General features: G+C 38.5%; 1 protein-coding gene across 1 annotated transcript in view; it reads left to right on the plus strand.

Moving 5' to 3' along the window:
* Nucleotides 1-21,563, plus strand: part of SLC15A5 (solute carrier family 15 member 5) — a 93,468-nt gene that overhangs the window by 12,554 nt on the left and 59,351 nt on the right. Inside the window, 3 exon segments of the mRNA XM_068969731.1 lie at nucleotides 3,478-3,647; nucleotides 13,638-13,858; nucleotides 20,279-20,492. Coding sequence (XP_068825832.1) covers nucleotides 3,478-3,647; nucleotides 13,638-13,858; nucleotides 20,279-20,492 — 605 coding nt within the window.

The raw sequence follows: 21,563 nt of genomic DNA on the forward strand, positions 1-21,563 counted from the left end.
TTTTTGTACAGTTCTTCTGTGTATTCTTGCCACCTCTTCTTAATATCTTCTGCTTCTGTTAGGTCCATACCATTTCTGTCCTTTATCGAGCCCAGCTTTGCCTGAAATGTTCCCTTGGTATCTCTAATTTTCTTGAAGAGATCTCTAGTCTTTCCCATTCTGTTCTTTTCCTCTATTTCCTTGCATTGATCGCTGAGGAAGGCTTTCTTATCTCTCCTTGCTATTCTTTGGAACTCTGCATTCAGATGCTTATATCTTTCCTTTTCTCCTTCACTTTTCACTTCTCTTCTTTTCACAGCTATTTGTAAGGCCTCCCCAGACAGCCATTTTGCTTTTTTGCATTTCTTTTCCATGGGGATGGTCTTGATCCCTGTCTCCTGTACAATGTTACGAACCTCATTCCATAGTTCATCAGGCAATCTATCTATCAGATCTAGGCCCTTAAATCTATTTCTCACTTCCACTGTATAATCATAAGGGATTTGATATAGGTCATACCTGAATGGTCTAGCAGTTTTCCCTACTTTCTTCAATTCAAGTCTGAATTTGGCAATAAGGAGTTCATGATCTGATCCACAGTCAGCTGCTGGTCTTGTTTTTGTTGACTGTATAGAGCTTCTCCATCTTTGGCTGCAAAGAATATAATCAATCTGATTTCAGGATTACTAAATAAATTGTGGCAAATTTTAAAATTATTAATCCCAAAAGGTTTGCTAAATTTTGAAGTGATAAGGTTTTTCCCCTTTATTTGTATTCAACACTGTGGAATCATGAAGACAAAAAAAAAAAAAAAAATTACCATTTATATATACTCACAATTATTTGCAGTTCCCAGTCTGTGTTTAAAAGTAGACTAAAGAAACATATTTTTACTGCTGCTTTCAATTTTCCTTAATCACTGGTATTTATTTTTCTTTAGTGCTTTGCTCTCTGACTTTCTGTGCGAGAGGTGCTTTATATATTCAATTTGCTAGTGAGCTATGAGATGAAAGGAGTCTTAATGGTGAGTTTGAAGACTGTGGATTTTTATTTCTTTTATTTTTTTTTACAGTTGATACATATATAATTTCACCTTTAATTATCTATGGCTTGTCCTGTCCATGGATCAACAAAGACATGTATAAAGCGTGATTGTACTAGGTAATTCTTTTAGAAAATTACACAATCAAATAGGTCGGGTGACATTTGTTAAAATACACTTAGTACTTTATGTGAAATCTCTTCCTATACAGAGATATTCAGCACTATAATTCTTTGGTTTATAACTATATTTCACAAGATGTAAGTCTTGGAAGAATTGTAATTTTCCTTGACCCTCTTTAGAGTAATTCCATTTACATTCCCCAGTGGTGTACTGAAGAATCTCAGGGAGTCCTCTTGGTTTTCTCTGCAATACTTAGTATTTGAAACAGGGTTTCTTAAAAATTAAAAGGACTATAACATTGCTTGCAGCCCCAGCTTCTCTTTGTTACTACCAGCCACAGTTCAAGTGTCCGGCTTGCAGAAGCATTAAAGATGACCTGAGGTAGAGCCAAGGGACTCTATCCCATTGTCCTAGAAAATTCTAACTTTGTACCTCCCCTGCATGGTGATCTCCAGTAGCATACTGGGCACCTACCTCATGAGAAGAGTTGACTCACTGATGCTGGGAGGGATTGGGGGCAGGAGGAGAAGGGGATGACCGAGGATGAGATGGCTGATGGCATCACAGACTCGACGGACGTGAGTCTGAGTGAGCTCTGGGAGTTGGTGATGGACAGGGAGGCCTGGCGTGCTGCGATTCATGGGGTCGCAAAGAGTCGGACACGACTGAGTGACTGAACTGAACTGCATGGTGAGAAATCAATCATTATTAGTAGATTATAGTCAGTCAGCTTACTCGGCACGACCGTGCTTGACATTTGATTACTTTTCTAGGTCAGTTATGGAGAGTAGATGTTCAAGATTTTGAATGGGGTGATCATTTCATGGGTGCATACATATTCAAAACTTAAATTGACAAGATGACATTGGTCAGACCACCATATGGCCAATTTCAAGATGACTGTCAGACTCACTGTACTGTTTCTATATGTAGCCCCCTTCTTCTGCCGATAAAAGCTCTCGCCCACTGATTGTCAGTGGAGGGGAGTCAGCCTTTGGACAGGAGTCTGCTCTCTCCCTGCCCCGGTTGTCGTATCCAACTCATTATGACCCCATGGACTTAGCCCACCAGACTCCTCTGTCCATGGGATTTCCCAGGCAGGAATACTGGAGTGGGTTGCCATTTCCATCTGCAGGTAATCTTCCCTACCCAGGGATCAAATCCAGGTCTCCTGCACTGCAGGCGGATTCTTTACCAACTGAGCTACCAGAGAAGCCCCCTGCCGTAGTTGCTGGCACCCAAAACAAAGCAATTTTTTCTTTCTACCAACTTTGCCTCTTTATTGGCTTTTGAGCAGTGAGCAACCAGACCCCACTTAATAAGTATGTACTTAAGAAGAAAGCTAATAAACAAAGATGCAGATAGTCAACAGGCATATGAAAAGATGCTCAACATGTCTAACCATCAAGGAAATGCAAATCAAAACCACAATGAGATATTAATATTACTTCACACCCATCAGAACATCTATCATCAGACAGAACACAAATAACAAATGTTGGTGGGGATGTGGAAGAAAGGGAACCCTTTTGCACTGTGGGTGGGAATGTAAACTGGCACAGCCACTGTGGAAACCAGCATGGAGGTTTCCCAAAAAGAAGACTGTAAACTACCACATAACCCAGCAATTCCACTTCTGGGTATATATATATCTGAAAAAAAAAAAAAAACCCAAAACACTAATTTCGAAAAGAATCATGCACCCCAGTATTCATAGAAACATTATTTACAGTTTCCAAGTTATGGAAACAGCCTGTGTCCCTCAACAGGTGAATGAATACAGGAGATGTGGTATATACATACAATGGAATACTACTTGGCATAAAAAAGAAAGTAATTTTGCCATTTGCTGCAACATGGATGGAAGTGGAGGGTATTTTGTCAGGTGAAATAAGGCAGATATAGAAAGACAAATACTCTATGGTTTCACTTATATATAGAATCTAAAAAATGCAACAAACTAGTAAACATGACAAAGGAGAAGCAGACTCACAGATATAGAGAATGAGCTAGTGGTTATGGGCTGGGGGAGTATAGAGGTGGGGAGTGGGAGGTACACACTGTTGTATGTAAGACAGGCCACAAGGATGTATTTGTGCACCATGGGGAATGGAGCCCCTGTTTTGTTAACAACTATAGATGGAGAATAACCTTGAAAATTTTTATAAAAATTTAAAAAAATGGAATTTGAAAAAAGAAAGCTAATAAACAGTATTTGCAAAATCTAGTTTGCCTCATATGCTACTACTTTATAGCATATGTTTATTTGAAGAATTAGCAGCTATTATATGAAGCTACTCAATGGAAATTTTATTTTTGTTTTTGATTCCCAGGTTTTATTGGATCATGACCCTGAATGCAACTGTGGTCTTTCTGGGAATATCTTATATCCAATACTCAGGGGCCTGGGCCCTGGTTTTACCTATTCCTTTCATGTCTACACTTATGGCTCTGATAACTCTTAATATGATGCACTATAACCTGATTTATCAGCCAGAAAAATGTAAGTAAATCTCACTTTACATTTTTTTGTTTGTTTTTATGGTTTTCTTGACACATCTTCCTCTTAGGTTCTGTATAATTTCACTTTCAACTCAGAGAATTTGTAGAGTCTGTCACTTACTTCACTTGAGAGCAACAGAGTCTATAAGAATATCAGTAATCTCTATCTTATTTTTCCCTTGTTAAAAGAGTTTTACCAATGGAATATTTTAAACGTAAACAAAAGTAGAAAAAAAATCATATATGAACCCTTCTATCTAGCTCTCAGCTTCAACAATTCTCAATTCATTTCTACTCACTTTTGCCCCATCCCTACTGGTGGTAGCTCTGAAGCAAGAACCAAATATTACAGTGCTTCATATGTGTGTGTATAAAAGGAAGCTATGTATATGCTCAATACTTTAAAAATATAATCACAATGTCATTAATGCACACACAGAATTTCTTAAGATGATCAAGTATCTGTTAAAAAAATCTTTTTCCCTTTTAAAATCTGTTTATTTTGTTTTGTTTTATAATTTATTCAAATGAAATCCAAATAAGGCCCATATATTCCAAATGGCAGCTATGTCCCTTAAACCATATATACTCCCCCTTCATCTCTATTTCTCGCCTTTCAATATTTTTTTCCTTACGACATCTGAACATCTCACATAATCTGAATTTTGCTGATTATATCCATTTAATGTCATCCAAAAGGTTTTCCCTCTTTATTTCCCCTAAAATGTCTGACAGACATAGATCCTTGATCAGATTCAGATTTTTCATTTTTGGCAAAATTCCTTCACAGATGGTGTTAGGTACTTCACACTGTCTCATTATCTGCTTTTGCAGGGTCAGTACCCATTGTTAATTTTTGTCTAAATCTATGATCCCATTGGGGGTTGCAAGTTGGTGATATTCTATATTTCCTCCTCTTTTATTAGCTGAAATAATTCTATAAAGAAATTCAATAAAGAGAAATTTTATTAGCTGAAATATATTCTCAATAACTATTTCATTACACAGAAGTAGTTTGTATAAGGAAAAGAAGATAAATGTCTAATTCTTTCCCTCTGTTTTTAGATTTTCAAATTAATGAGATGAACTTCAGTGTCTTCCAAAGATGATCTATTAGTTGTTTTTAATGTATTAATAAAAACAACTAACAGGTCATCTATTAGTGATCCTGTGGACTGGACTGTAGCCCACCAGTCTTCTCTGTCCACAGGATTCACCCAGCAAGAATATTGGAGTGGGTTGCCATGCCCTCCTCCAGGGGATCCTCCCAACCCAGGAACTGAACCCTCATCTCTTATGTCTCCTGCATTGGCAGGTGGGTTCTTTACCACTAGTGTCACCTGGGAAGCCCATAGATTCCATATATATGCATTAATATACAGTATTTCTGTCTTACTTCACTCTTTATAATAGGCTTTAGGTTCATCCACTGCATTAGGACTGACTCAAATTCATTCCTTCTTATAGCTGAGTAATAGTCCATTTTTTATATGTACTGCAATTTCTTCATTCATTCATCTGTCGATGGACATCTCGGTTGCTTCCATGGTCTACTACTGTAAATAGTGCTGTGATGAACAGCACTACAAGGTTGCTGTTGTTGAGTTGCTAAGTCATGTCTGACTCTTTGTGACCCTGTGAACTGTAGCCCACCAGGCTCCTCTGACCATGGGATTTCCCAGGCAAGAATACTAGAGTGAGTTGCCATTTCCTTCTCCAGGAGATCTTCCCAACCCAGGGGTTGAACCCACACTTCCTGCATTGCAGGTGGATTCTTTGCCCTTGAGCCACTGGTAGACCCCTTCCATGCACAAGACTTTTGTCTATTTGCTTTGTCTTTTGCATAGTTTATGTTTGGAATAAAATTTACCTATCTTCTTTATGTTTCTAGATTTTGAATGTTGGTGCATAAGTTTTCCTCACTCCCAGATTATAAAAGAATTCATTCATATTTCTTTTGGCACATATATATATATATATGTATATATATATATATATATGTATATTTACCTTTATATCTGTGACCCATTTGGAAATTGTATTATAATAAGTTTTAAGAGTGAACTCAATTTCATCTTTTTCCATATGACTGTCATATTATCCAGCCTTTTATTAAAAAGTGTATTTTTTCCCACTGCTTTGAGATGCCACCTTCCTGTATACCACCACTTGCATTTCTGGAATTTCTGTTTCTTCCTTTGATCAGTCACTCTGTTCATATTATCTCTCTTGTTTAAAAAAACTCTGATCTTGATTTCTAACATATTTTATTTTCAGTAGTACCTTCACTGTTACCCCTATTTCTACCCCTTCTCTATACAGCTACCACTAATAGCAATGCAAGAAGTTATATTTTTTAAAATTAAGCACATTCACCACTGGTACTTCATTTCACCCCATATCAGTGAAGTGGGCAAGAAGGGCACAGGGTTTCCTTTTACAGACTATACTCCATGGACTTTATTTCTGCTCTTGTACCATCTCGAGCTTTACTTTTCCACTTAGCATGTTGTGTTGAAATGGTCTCTTTCTGATCAGTTGAAAATTCATGTGTCAGTTTGGCAGAAACCAACACAATCCTGTAAAGCAACTGTCCTTCAATTAAAAATCAGTGAAAATCGCTCAGTCATGTCCGACTCTGCGACCTCATGGACTATACAGTCTATGGAACTCTCCAGGTCAGAATACTGGAGTGGGTAGCCTTTTCCTTCCCCAGGGGATCTTCCCAACACAGGGATCAAACCCAGGTCTCCGGCACTTCAGGCAGATTCTTTACCAGGTGAGCCACAAGGGAAGCCTTCAATTAAAAATAAATAAATTCAATTGTAAAAGAAAATTCCTGAGTCATATACATACTTGGAATATAGTAAATGTTCAGTGTTTGTTATTGTTAAACTGAGTGCAGAAGATGAGACATAATTGAATTTAATGAGTTGCCCAAGACGTCACAGGCAGTGGCTGATGTGGAACCAGAACCCAGATCTTACTTTTCTCAGGCTAGAGCTTGTTTTTTTCACACCATGAACTGAGGCAGTGAGACAGGGGAAACATTACCCCGGAAGCCTCTGCCTTATTTCTCAGAGATCTGTGTTCTGTCAGTCACAGCTGGGCAGTACACAGCCTCCTGGCAGTCTGTGGAATGGGTTCATTATGCAAAAGGATGTCTGAGAGATCCTCTCTGTCAGCCCCAAAAGGCAAAAAAGAGGAAAATGTAAAGGAAGTATAAGCTTTTGTCAAAAGACCACTTTGGCATATTCTGGAGTATGTAATTGTCAAGTAATTCTGCTTTTGTGAATGTGTTAGTCACTCAGTCATGTCTGACTATTTGCAACCCATGAACTGCAGCCTACCAGGCTCTTATGTCCATGGAATTTTCCAGGCAAGAATACTGGAGCAGGTTGCCATTTCCTACTCCAGGGCTTCTTCCCAAGCCAGGGATCAAACCTGGGTCTCCTGCATTGCAGGCAGATTCTTTACTTACTAAGCCAACAGGAAAGCTTATACATAATTTTTACATTCAGATTTTCTATATAACTATTCAGTATCCAACTATTTGCTTCCTAGTCTCCTATCTGAAAGTATATATTCATCTGAATTCATCTGAATAAAAAACTACAATTCTTCATGTAATACAAATCTATTTGATCAGCTCTGTTTACTGCCAGACTACTGTAGTTCATATGCTACCTATTTTAACATGTGATAAGGTAACCTTTCTTTGGACAGTTACAAGAGAAAAATTGTATTAGCTGTGGGTAAAACTACAAAATGTTCACCAGCAGTTTACTTTACACAATACTCTATAAAATGAATATTTTGGAGTTGTTTTGCTTTGTTTTGTTTTCTTTTTCAAAGTTACACAGTCACCCAACTATGGTGAAGTAAAACTCTGTCTTCCCTCTAGAAAAGTATATCATCCTTACTTTGGCTTCTTCCTCTCTGATGACTAAATTGGAACTTCCTCAAAGCTGTAATTCAAAGCCATAGGTGACCTTAAAGAAATGATTTTTTATATGCTACCTTTTATTTTAAGGTAACTTTTCAAATGTGGACTATGCATTACATTATGTTTAGCTGTCAAGCACAGTCTTCATTTACATTTCTTCCCACTGCTGTAATTTTGAGAACTGGCAGGTGACCAAAGAAGAAGGGGAAAAAGTGCATCTACCATCTAGAGTGCAATGTAGGATTTTTTATTATAATTAAGTAGAATAGATGTTCATGATTAGATCAAGGTCAGAGGAGCAGACCATCAGAGCCAAGAACTTAAAGGTACAAAGAATTTAAAAATTGCTTTCTAAAGTTTTTTTTTTTTTTAATAAAAAAAAATAAAAAATAAAAAAATAGTAATGGTTATGATCTTTTAAGTTTGGCAATAAACATTTAAAATAGCTCATCTGTTTTATTTTAAAATGTGCACACCTGGTGTGTTTGCCATGCACGTTTAAACTGGAACTTGAAGTCTCGGTTGCATTTTCATTTCAGGTTTTTTTTTCAGCTTCCCAGTTTCTGCTCCTGGTGTAGAAAAGCAATTTGAGGATTATAATGACAATGGATTTTTTTTAAAGGCTGAGTCTACACGACGCACAATATTATACAGAAGGCTTGGGTTTGGAGTTTATTGTACAGAAGGCTTGAGTTTCCCATTAAGCCTAATAGATTAATCCAGGAATGTGGTATGATGTTTAGATACAGATGTTTTCAATGGGGCTTCCCTCCTGACACTCGGGGATAGTTACAGTTTGAATGGATAATGGATGCTCCCTCTGCATAGACAGCATAGCTCCTTTTCCCACCTCCTTACTGGCTCCCTCTCAGTCCACCTTGTCAATTAGGTTTATTACTTCCTCTTTCCTCTGACTAACAGTCCATCTAGTTCATTGTCCACTCTTTCTCCTTGGCCACCTTTTCTCATTCTTATAGTCTCTCAATGGAGTGGTTGTTCAGTCACTCAGTTGTGTCCAACTCTTTGCAACCCCATGGACTGCAGCATTCCAGGCTTCCCTATCCTTTACTATCTCTCAAAGCTTGCTCAAACTTAGGTCCATTGATGCCATCCAACCATCTCATTCTCTGTCATCCCCTTCTCCTCCTGCCCTCAGTCTTTCCCAGCATCAGGGTCTTGAGTCAGCTCTTCACATCAGATGGCGAATTGGAACAGAGCCCTGGAATTTATTCCAGGACCGCATTCTTCTCTCTTTACCCTCTTTCCTTAAGTGACCCACACCAAACACTCCATCTCATTTAACTCTCCTCATCTTGAAACTCACATTCCTGACTTCCTATTCATTTCCATTTGGTTATCCAGGGGTCATCTCAAATTTAAGCTGACAAAGCTCAACTCTTAATTCATCCCACTGCAAATGTGTTTGTCTTTTCCATCTTCATGTAAGGGGAACAGAAGTACCATCTTCAAATCTTCTCATTTCTTCACCCTCTCCCCATGTCAAAATATCCTGTTGATTCTTCAACAACTCTTCTCATTCTTGTTTTAACTTTTTATTTTGTATTGAAGTATAGATGATTAGGTGATAGGTGATTAACAATGTTGTGTTACAGATGTACAGTGAAGTGATTTAGTTGAACAGCTATCTATTCTTTTTCAAATTCTTTTCCCATTTAGGTAGTTACACAATATTGAGTAGAGTTCCCTGTGCTATAAAGTGGGTCTCTGTTGGTTATCCACTTTAAATATAGCAGTGTGTCCATTATATGTGATGAAAACTCAGCCATTAAGAAGAATGAAATAATGCCATTTATGGCAGCATGGATGGACTTAGTGATTGTCGGTATATACTGAGTGAAATAAATCAGAAGAGAAAGACAAATATCATAATGATATCACTTATATGAAACTAATAAAAGATACAAATGAACTTATTTATAAAACTGAAACAGACTAACAAACAGAGAGTGAATTTATGGTTACCAGGGAGGAAGGATTGGGGAGGGGGTAGTTAGGGGTTTGGCATTGACATGTAAACACATCCCATTCGGTTCACTTCTCTCCTTCCTGGTCTGTGGTCAAGTCATCATTACCTGTTAACTGTCTTCCATCTTTGTCTCTTGTTCGGTAAAATCCATTATGCACACAACTACCAGAGTTCCAGAGTAACTTTTTTTAAAAAAACGTACGTCATATCTTATGTCTACTCTGTGTAAAATTTCTTAGTAGTTTCTCATAACATGAAAAATAAACTCCAGGTTCCTTACCTTGGCCTGTAAAGTCTGACCCTGACCAACTCTTAGACCTTATTTCCTTCCAACATTCTGAACTACAGCTTCATTGACCTTTACTGTTTCTGAGCCTCTCCCAGCTAATTTCTACTTCATGACATGCTTGGTATATGCTTCCTCTGGGTCATTTTGCCTATTTCCAATCTATTCAACTCTCAATTCAAATTTCAACTCTTTAGGTGGTGTCTACACCCTACCCCAGGCTTCCCAGCTAGAGCAGTGGTATAGAATCCGCCTGTCAATGGAAGAGACACTGGAGATGAAGGTTTGACTCTTGGGTTGAGGAGATCTCCAGGAGAAGGAAACGGCAAATCACTCCAGTATTCTTGCCTAGGAAATGCCATGAATGGAAGAGCCTGGTGGGCTACAGTCCATGGGATCACCAAGAGTCTGACATGACTGAGGACGGACATGCACACCTTACTTCTACGGTCTCTATCTTATCACTTCACTTTGTTTCATCATTGAACTCACCTAGTATTTCCCAGCTTGTTTAGTGTCTTCTCAGGGACCTATAGATCTTCTTCACTACTATATTCTTAAGGACCAGAAAAGTTACTGGAACATAGTAGGTATGTAATAAAATATGTTAAATGAATGAATGAATGTTGGCATTCACATTTGTTTGGCATCACTTATGCACAATCACTGCAGATGGTGATTGTAGCCATGAAATTAAAAGACGCTTACTCCTTGGAAGAAAAGTTATGATCAACCTAGATAGCATATTCAAAAGCAGAGACATTACTTTGCCAACAAAGGTCCGTCTAGTCAAGGCTATGGTTTTTCCAGCGGTCATGTATGGATGTGAGAGTTGGACTGTGAAGAAAGCTGAGTGCTGAAGAGTTGATGCTTTTGAACTGTGGTGTTGGAGAAGACTCTTGAGAGTGCCTTGGACTGCAAGGAGATCCAATCAGTCCATTCTGAAGGAGATCAGCCCTGGGTGTTCTTCTGAAGGAATGATGCTAAAGCTGAAACTCCAGTACTTTGGCTACCTCATGTGAATAGTTGACTCATTGGAAAAGACTCTGATGCTGGGAGGGATTGGGGGCAGGAGGAGAAGGGGACGACAGAGCATGAGATGGCTGGATGGCATCATCGACTCGATGGACGTGAGTTTGAGTGAACTCTGGGAGTTGGTGATGGACAGGGAGGCCTGGCATGCTGTGATTCATGGGGTCGCAAAGAGTCGGACACGACTGAGCGACTGAACTGAACTGATGCACACTTGAAGGGCTAGCTAAAATTTTAGACCTTCTTCATACTTAATCATTTCTTGTTCTTAATCATTTTGTTTTCATTGTTGCATATCACCATATCAGATACAATTTTACTTGTTTAAATAAATTCATTTTTCAAAGTGTGTATTTAAGGTAGGCTACTGAAAACTTGGTCCATCAGGCAATGCTTATCATAAATTGTTACTAGTGTGTAACAAAGAAGATAAAGTCACTGGGAGAAAACACAGTAGAAGTATTATGGAAAGTTACATCATATATCTGTTGTATTTAATAATCAGATGATCAGGTTTTATATTTTGTATCTTTGTTTTTATGTTATTTCTTAGGTATTTCATTTTATCATACTTCACAAATGTATTGACTATTATAGTTGAGAAATTTTTTAAAAAACTTTTATCTTTTAACACAGCTAATTTCAGAAGCACTAATTCAAACTCCCTTTCTTTAGAAATAAAAGATAGCAATAGTAATTATTTAATAAGATTGGAGATATCAATTTATCACACATAAAAGCAGATCCCAATTTTCCTTAAGACATAGTGATTTGTTTATGTGAAGAAGAAATAGTGAGTTTAAAACATTATATTCAATAAAGTCCTGAATTTAAAACATACGAAGGAAATTGGGGAAAATACCTCTGGAAATAATCTTTTATCCTTCAAATAGTTATCATTTAATAATAAAGCCTATTTGAAAGCACAGAGTAAGTTGGATCAATGCCAGTAATCACCCTTCTGACTACTTGGTACTGTTTCACAAGAGTTGAACAGAGAACAGGTTGATGAGCAACTGAAACAAGATCAGAAGGAAATGTCAGGAAGTTAAGTCTCCAAGCCCAGACCTGTTCAAATTGTCTCTAGACTGTTCATCAAGACATTTTTAGTTCTCATCTTACCAAAACCTTAACTAAACTTATTGAAATAGCTGAGAAAGTTTCCTAATAGAGCAGTTCTTTCTCCAATAGTAAAGAGATGTCCCAATTATTTCATTGTTAAGGGACACAAACTGTGGCCACTCACAGGGACGTCTGTCTCCTTTGGACTTCTCAGTTCTGAGGGCCTTTCATCCAAGTCCTGGCCACAGTGACTACGAGGCAAGAGTGACAGTAGATATGAGCCTGCCTCCTGTCAGCAATTATCCCGACATACTTCACTTGACCTCAACACACTTCGCAGAGGCAGCCAAAGAGCCTCTGCTGTAATCATTCTTGGTCACTACCAATTTGGGCTGGATTTGATTCAGTGACTTAGAGGTGAAAGGCTCCATATTCAATTACCAGGCCCCCAGCTTCCTCAATTAATCAAAGACTGACATAATAGGTCTATTACAACTCTTAAAGAAAAGACCAGATCCAATCAATATCATCACTCTATAACCATAAAAAGAAATGAATATTCTTTATTTAAATCTGAAAACCAACACTGTGGCATTTAAATGAACTTGGTTACAATGCATTTCATCTAGAATTTTACTCTGGGAAACTTGAACGTATTTAAAATGATGATCAAACTATATACTCTTGAGTTTCTAAAGCAGCCTTCTTTGGAGAAACTCAAGCATGTTCCTGTTTATTTCACTGTTTATCCTGCAACCATTGTTTGGTGTCTTTGTAATTTAAGGCAAGGTGTATCTGGTCTAAGGGAGTGGTAAGGGAGTGCTATGGAAACATTGTAACAATCATGATGGCACCTCTGAACTGCTAACTAAACCAGGATCTCTTATCTGTCATTGGATTAGGAAGTCCTAATGGAGTCAATGAAAAGGTGAAATTTGAAAGATCATAAAAGAAGCAACAATGAGGTTGCAAATCACTAGCAGTTAAGTGATTGCAAATATCTAAAGCAATAAAATGCTTCTGAGGCTAAGCGACAGCCATATAAACCCAGAGGAAACTACTGGAAAAGTCAAAAGCCAGCTAATCTAATCTGAACTTTCGGTGACACTATCAACATATATAAAGTCATTTGAAGAGTTCAAAGTTTAACCTTATGTCTGAAATTCAAGGATAAAGTCAAAGCAGAGAATATATTTCCTTTCATCTACATGTCAAAATAAGAAACCACCTTCTACCTGACAAGGAAAGTGAGGATTATTTATATGGCAATTTATATTTAAAAAAAAAAAAAAAACAGTACCAGTTCTTTGTGTTAAGCCTGTAAAAGAAAGTTCAGGTTGTCTCATTCATTAATGTGTTAAAGTTAGAGGCTTCTGAGAGATTCTGAAATCTTTTACTTTGGTGCTATATTTTGTCACCTTTCTTCCCTATTTAATATGCTCCTGTGGATCTTACCTTTTTCATTTTTTACATCGGCTGTCAGGCACCACCTTGGGCTGGTCACCAGGATGCCAGAACCCTCTTCAGAAGCTTGTTCCTTTGAATTCAGCCCCATGGGTGCTAAAACCTTCTCACTTTACTGCCCTTCATCCTTTCCATTGTTATCTTTCTGATAGATATTTTGGAAAACTGAAAAATATTCCTTTACTAAATACATAATATTTCCAATTATTTGCAGGTTGCTCCCTCCTGACAACATTCAAGGTGTTTGTTAATGCACTGAAAACATGTTGTCTGCAGTATTGCCACCTTGGTGGAGGTGTGACAAGCTGGTTGGACCATGCCAAGGAAAAAATTAGCGGTCGCTACAGTGAGCTTCTTGTGGAAGACCCAAAATTTTTCTTCAACCTTCTGCCACTCTTTATTTTTTAGCTCCTCTACAAAACATGCATTATGCAAGTGAGGAAAGATAACTAATACTACCCACAGAAACGGTAAAATGATTGCATGATAACATTATAAGTAGGTATTTCTTTTCACCCCAACAAGTGTTTCCCATATACTTGGTTAGGATGTTAACCTATAAATGTTTCTAATCATTACAGGCTCTAGCTTTTAAGGACTAAGTGGAGTCAGATATAAGCATTCCAGAGGAGGATCTGAGTGTAGCATTTTTCCTGTTGAACTGCAAGTGTCTATCATTAGGTGCAGACATGGCAGACAATACTTTACAGAATTTCCAAGGCTTGTGAGTAACTTGGAAAAATATGAGCTCTATGGGCAATTATGGGCTTCTCAGGAGGTGCTGCTGCTAAAGTGGCTTCAGTCTTGTCTGACTCTTAGTGACCCCATGGTCTGTAGCCTACCAGGCACCTCCATCCATGGGATTTTCCAGTCAAGAGTACTGGAGTGGGGTGCTATTGCCTTCTCCACAGATGGTACTAGTGATAAAGAATTCACCTGCCAATGTGGGAGATGTAAGAGATAAAGAGTTCGATCCCTGAGTCAGGAAGTTCCCCTGGAGAAGGACATGGCCTCCCACTTCAGTATTCTTGCCTAGAGAATCTCATGGACAGAGGAGCCTAGTGGGCTATAGTCCAGGGGGTCACAAACAGTTGGACGTGACTGAGCGTCTGACCAACAGAAATGGAGATAAATTAACTTTGTTTTCCTCCTTGACCAAGCTTTTAAAAGTTGGTATTAACAAGTAGCTAAATCCGCTGATTCAGTTATGAAGAAATATAAATGATTATAAAAATCTTTGAAGAAGTTTGAAACTCTTCATAGCTAACATCTAACTTGGAATTAGACGGCTAATGAGTGAGTTAAATCATAGGATAGTAGATTCTACAATCTATAGATCTAGGAAAGAATCTTAGAGATTAATTTACTCAATTCCTTCATTTGTTGAAGAGGAAACTGAGGCTTGAAAAAAGTTAAGTGATTTGGGGTAAGTAGGTCAGTGAATAGCAGTGAAATAAAAGACAGAATCTTATCTTCTGACTCAGTAAAACGCTTGCTCCTCTAAACCAGGGATCAGCAAATTACTACTACCTGCAAACCAAATCCAGCCCATTGCCTTCTTCGTATATCCTGTAAAGTAAGAAGGTTTTTGCATCTTCACATGATTTTTAAAAATAAAAAAAGAATAATATTTTGCATCACATTATAATTATAATTGGGTGCACAATTATAATTATAAATTGTATGAAATTCAAAATGAGGTGTCCATAGAAAACAAACAACAAATTTATGATTACCAAAGGGAAAGGGCGGTAAGGATAAATTAGGAGCTTGGGATTAACATATACACTCTACTGGGTGGTGCTAGTGGTAAAGAACCTACCTGCCAGTGCAGGAGATGTAAGAGACACGGGTTCAATCCCTGGCTCAGGAAGATCCCCCACAGGAGAGCATGGCAACCCACTCAAGTATTCTTACCTGGGAAATCCCATGGACAGAGGAGCCAGGCAAGGTACAGTCCATAGGGTCGCACAGAGTCGGACACTGCTGAAGTGACTTAGCATGCATGCGGTACTATAGATAACCAACAAGGCCTTATCCAACACAAGGAACTATGTTCAGTATTTTGCAATAGCCCATAAGGGAAAAGAATCTGAACAAGTGTATCTGAAAAAGTTCATTTGGATTTTTTATAACATCTTATAGGAAAACCTGAATGAACTTTGGCCAATCCAATATATATATATATATATATAGAGAGAGAGAGAGAGCAGAGAAGACAATGTCACCCCACTCCAGTACTCTTGCCTGGAAAATCTCATGGACGGAGGAGCCTGGAAGGCTGCAGTCCATGGGGTCACTGAGGGTCGGACACGACTGAGCGACTTCACTTTCACTTTTCACTTTCATGCATTAGAGAAGGAAATGGCAACCCACTCCAGTGTTCTTGCCTGGAGAATCCCAGGGACAGGGGAGCCTGGTGGGCTGCTGTCTATGGGGTTGCACAGAGTTAGACACGACTGAAGTGACTTAGCAGCAGCCTATAAATATATATATATATATATATATATATACATACATACATACATACATACATACATATATATATATATATATATATATATATATATATATATATAGAGAGAGAGAGAGAGAGAGAGAGAGAGAGAGAGAGAGTATGAAGTGAAGTGAAAGTCGCTCAGTCATGTCTGACTCTTTGCAACCCAATGGACTATACAGTCCATGGAATTCTCCAGGCTGGAATACTGGAGTAGGTAGCCTTTCCCTTCTCCACAGGATCTTCCCAACCCAGGGATCGAACCCAGATCCCTCACATTACAGGCAGATTCTTTACCTGCTGAGCCACAGCAGAAGCCCAAGAATACTGGAGTGGGTAGCCTATCCCTTCTCCAGCGTATCTTCCTGACCCAGGAATCGAACTGAGGTCTCCTGCATTGCAGGCAGATTCTTTACCAACTGAGCTATCAGAGCGCCCCCATATATTGAGTGCATATATATTGAATCACTTTGCTGTACACTTGAAAGTAGCACAACGTTATAAATCAACTCTACTTTGATTTAAAAAAAAGAAAGTACAATTGTTAGAGAAGAATAAGCAAAGGATTTCTCCTTGTTTAGAAGGATCCTGCCAGCAACTAGAATAAAAGCCGCTTCTTTAAAAGAAAAAAAAAAAAAAATTCAGCGTTCATAAATACAGTTTATTGGAACACAGTCTTATGTTCATTTGTAATAGTATGTCTGTTTATGCCTGCAAACAGCAGAGTTGGGTAGTTGCAACAGAATCCACACATGGAAATATTGTCTATCTATCTGGCCTTTTACAGAAAAGCTTGCTGACCCTTGTTCTAAACAATACATGAAAACTAGGCTGATTTAGTAGATTCAACCTCTCTCTTGACTCTACAAGAATAGATGGTGCAAAAATACAAAAATACCACCTCTATATATGAACATTAATATTATAAAAAAATCTTAGGATGAAGAAATTAATCATGAGTACAAAATTGCTAACTGACCCATGGGCAGCCTTGAACCTTCTGTGCAAATAGCACAAATTCTTGATTCTTACCCTCATAATTTAGTGACTCCTACTGTTTCTTTTGACTAAATCTAACCCTTCTCTGAAAACTGTCATATATTTTAAAATTTGACATAAATTATAATAAACTTTGATAAATTAATTTTTAAGCATATCACCAAATCTAGATGCCTACTCTGTTGCAAAGAACAAACACTAATATCATTGATCACCTATATAGCCGCTAAAGGATGACTTCACAGTGTCTTAAGTCAATCCCCACAGCATGCCTCAGAACTGATTTTGTTATCCTAGATCTGAGTCTCAGAGACATTAAGTGGCTTGCAATTTGCTCTTGGTTGCCCTACTAGCAATATGGCCACATGGCTGTCCCAACCCAGGGCGGGTATTAGTGCCCACACTTTGCTGTTACCAACTATACCACTCTTGCCTTTGGGTTAAACACCCGTATACAGGGCTTCCCTGATGGTTCAGTGGCGAAGAATCTGCCTGCCAATGCAGGCGACATGGATTCGACCTCTGATCAGGGAAGATCCCACAGGCCTCAGGGCAACTAAGCCCATGCACCACTGCTGTTGAGCCTGTGCTCTAGAGCCCGGGAGCCGCAGCTACTGAGCCCACATGCCTCGGCGGCTGCAGCCTGGGTGCCTTAGAGCCCATGCTCCACAACAAGAGAAGAAGCCACTGCCATGAGAAGCCCGAGCGCTGCAACTAGAGAGTAGCCCTGCTCGTGGCACCAGAGAAAAGCAACAAAGCCATGAAGACCCAGAGCAGCCAGGAATATGATAGATGAATAGGTAAAATTGTATTTAAAAAAATCCCTGTACAATGAACTCCCTGGGCAGTCCAGTGGTTAAGACTCTGTGCTTCAACTGCAGGAGTCATGGGTTTGATCCCCGGTCAAGGAACTAAGATCCTGTATGCCAGGCGGTGCAGCCAAAAATTAATTAAAAAAAAAAAAAAAAAAAAACCCTGTACAGACTATACAGGTTCCAAAATCATATACAGTAATGTTATGCCAGAAACTCCAGAGAAAATGGTTAGAATATACTTCTCAAGGGGGCCGATGAAACTTCTGCTGGGATAGGCTGGTGTTAGATTTTTGCCTCCAGATGAAATAATCACCAGTATGAAGGAGATCAAAGCACCAAGAATAAAACATCATAGCATGCCATATTTTAAATTTAGTAGCAATTATTGACCTTCAGTTCCAAGACATACATTTAAAATATGTTGATATTAAGGCCGATGATGTTGCCATTTGACATTACTGGCCATTCAGAGGTGAAAATGAATCTCTATTGACAGCAATTATTCCTGAATACTCAGAGGCTTGTATGAAATAAGAGTATTTAAAATTTTAAAAGGAGATGATTTCAGAACTTGAGGCAGAAGCAGAAATGATTTCAAGCTTTCAAGACATCAGAGCCTTTTCTTAGATTAGGCAATATATGAATATTGCTTCACTAAAGATTAATCATACATTTGCCACATTATTAAGTTAGCAGGTTTCTGTGTCTGTGATTCATGCTGATAATAACTATTCCTATTAACAATAATTCTCGTTTGAAATCAGTAACAGAAACTTTCAAGTTGTGCTGTGAGCCTCTCAGTCTTAGAGAAGCTCTGCTGCCAGCACTTTTTCTTAAAAAAATCATTCATTTTCCTCTGCTTAAGGAAGAAACTTAATATTTTGATGGAACTAGGGCAGAACTAGCTCATGTTCCCTTCTCTCTTGCTGTCTTTACCCAACTATAACAATCCTATTTACTATCCCAAGGGTCAAATTCAAGATCGGAAAATAAATTATCACCAGGACATATTTTATATAGATCAAAAAAAAAAAAATCTTAGTGAAAATGTAGTTCATCCCTGGATGGAGGCAGTTAATAGAGCAAAAGGCTCATTCTGTAATTGGTGGACTTGTTTGCGACTGTACTGACTTATGACTCTGCTTCTCCGTGTGCTTCTCAAGTTGCACAACCTGATAATTAGAGAAGGAGATAGTGAAGGTTTCAAACAAGAAGTTATCATCTGGATGTTTGAGCCAGGTTGCTCTCCCAGGATGGGGGTAAAGCAGGAATCCTAATGAAGTTCACACACTGTAAGAAAAAAAAAAATATGGAGACTCCATCCCTTAAGGACAAAACTTGGGTTGACTTTCTCACCAAGCCAATTAGTAGCTTTGTGTGCCACTGGGAATTAAAGAAATACTCTGTGCTGCTAATGATAATGACAAAGATGTGATTATTGCAACAAAGCTCATGAAGTGAGAAGATACACCTTTCCTGTGACACTGTGCTTTAGTTCTGACCTAACAGTTATAACCTAACAAAGGGTTTGGAGCACATGAAGAGACTCCAAGTTAATGTCGGAGTTTTAGTTAGTATTAGGATTTATTTTAAAAATAAAATTCTGACACTATGTTGAGGGTTTGCAGTGGGGCAGAGGTATTGTTTATCGTTGTAGATTCTTTTGCATGTTTGTTTTTAATTTCTTCTACTTTATTGTGCAACTTTTTTCATGGAATTACCTTTTTGGTCCTCTAGTGCTTCACAGTTAGTTTAAAAGGAGAGTATAGAAACAAGTCTGTTTTCTCTCTTTTTGTTTTTTTTCATTTTACTTGACATATTAAAAACAAGACCAGTCCAGGGAGCCTATAAATATAGCCTACATCAAGCAGTGGGTTTCTACACTGGGCCCCTCTTCTTAGGGAAAAATCATTCTTACTTATTTTGCTACCAAACTCAGTGCAATTTAAAGGATATATACTGGCCACAATCTATTGTTTATGAGTGAAAAGAAAGTCTTAATACTTTCTGCTGGCTTTCGCTTTATTGTTGGGAAAAACAAAAACTTTACTTGCTGATATGGAATATTTGTTACTTGATTTCTTGTGTGTCATCTGAGGCACAAACTTAGGGTCTTTGTTACTTTTCCAAGGAAAATTAAGAAGAAAGACTAGATGACAAAAGATTCATCATAAAGAATCAGTAGCATTGTCAATAGACTAAACAGAGCTCCTACTGACCTTTGTCAGCTCATAATCATGACCTCAAAGACATGGGGAATGTCCAGCTTATCTCTCACAGAGCACAGGCAAGGGACAAGGCATCTGCCACAGGAATCTTCCTCTAAAGTTAAACCACTGTCTTTTTTTCTTTTTTGAAATCATTTTATTTATTTATTCATTTATTTTGGCCTCACCATGGGGCACATGGGGTCCTAGCTCCCCAACCAGAGACCAAACCCACACACCCCCTCTGCACTGGAAGCTCAGAGTGTTAACCACTGGACCACCGGGGAAGTCTTAAACCACTGTCTTAAAGCATGGCTCTTTCCCTGTTGAAAAGCAGATTCCTTCAGGATATTATCTGCAGACCGTGAATTCCAATCTTAATCTGCGTGGATCGCTTCTGCCAGTTTCAGTCATGAATGTCATCAGTATCCTACCACTACTCATTCTGGCTCCTTTTATGGTATATTTCAGCATCTGCTTGCTTCCCGCTAAGAGAGATGGCTCTTTACTGTCAGCATGCATTCATAAGTACAACTTACCGTTTCTAGTAAGTGGTTTGTAACTTTTTTTTAATCAGAGGGTAATTACTTTACAATATTGTGCTGATTTCTGCCACACATCATCATGAATCAGCTGCAGGTCTACATATGTCCCCTCCCTCTTAATCCTCCCTGCCACCTTCCACACCACTGGAGGTGGTTACAGAGCACTGGGTTGAGCTCCTTATGTCACGCAGCAAATTCCCACTGACTGTCTGTTTTACGTATGGTACAGTGTATGTTTCCGTGCTACTCTCTCAATTAGTCCCACCCTCTCCATCCCACACTAAAATAAAAAACACTGTACAAGGCTCTAAGCTAGCTATGTGCTCTGGAGTAGAGTCTGATTTTGACAAATTAGGAAGAAGGTATATTCAAGAGTATTGATGTCCATTTTCTCAAGTCTCTACATGGACATCGGTGTTCCATTTTCTTCCTATCCTTCTTTGCTTCTCAGAAGACACACCTGATATAAAGACTCGGCAAAATTTTCAGTGCCACCAAATAGTGTCTCCCTCTTCATGTAAAACAGTCTCTACTCCTAAGTTGATGCTGAGAATGTTTTAAAAAATTAACACAGGTAAGCAATAATACTTGGGAGGAATTAACTTCTGAACCACCAAAAAAAAAATTATTACAAGTTAGTACTGTGATTCAGTTTCAGTACAGTACTTCTTCCAATAGTAAGGTGTGCAACAATAATTTTCAAACGATTTTTCCACCTTGAGATATAATTGACGTTGTTCAGTTGCCAAGTCATGTCCAACTCTTTGGGATTTCATGGATTGCAGCACGCCAAGCTTCCCTGTCTTTCATTTAAAATTTTAATTTTAAAAAAATCATAAATAGTTTCATAGATATAAAATTTCATGTACAAATAAGAAAGAAAGTGAAGTCGCTCAGTCGTGTCTGACTATTTGCGACCCCATGGACTGTAGCCTACCAGGCTCATCAGTCCATGGGATTTTCTGGGCAAGAATACTGGAGTGGGTTGCCATTTCCTTCTCCAGGGGATCTTCCCCACCCAGGGGTAGAACCTGGGTCTCCCACATTGCAGGCAGGCGCTTTACCGTCTGAGCCACC

This window comes from Capricornis sumatraensis, chromosome 4 (genome assembly GCF_032405125.1).
Source record: "Capricornis sumatraensis isolate serow.1 chromosome 4, serow.2, whole genome shotgun sequence".
Lineage (NCBI taxonomy): Eukaryota > Metazoa > Chordata > Mammalia > Artiodactyla > Bovidae > Capricornis > Capricornis sumatraensis.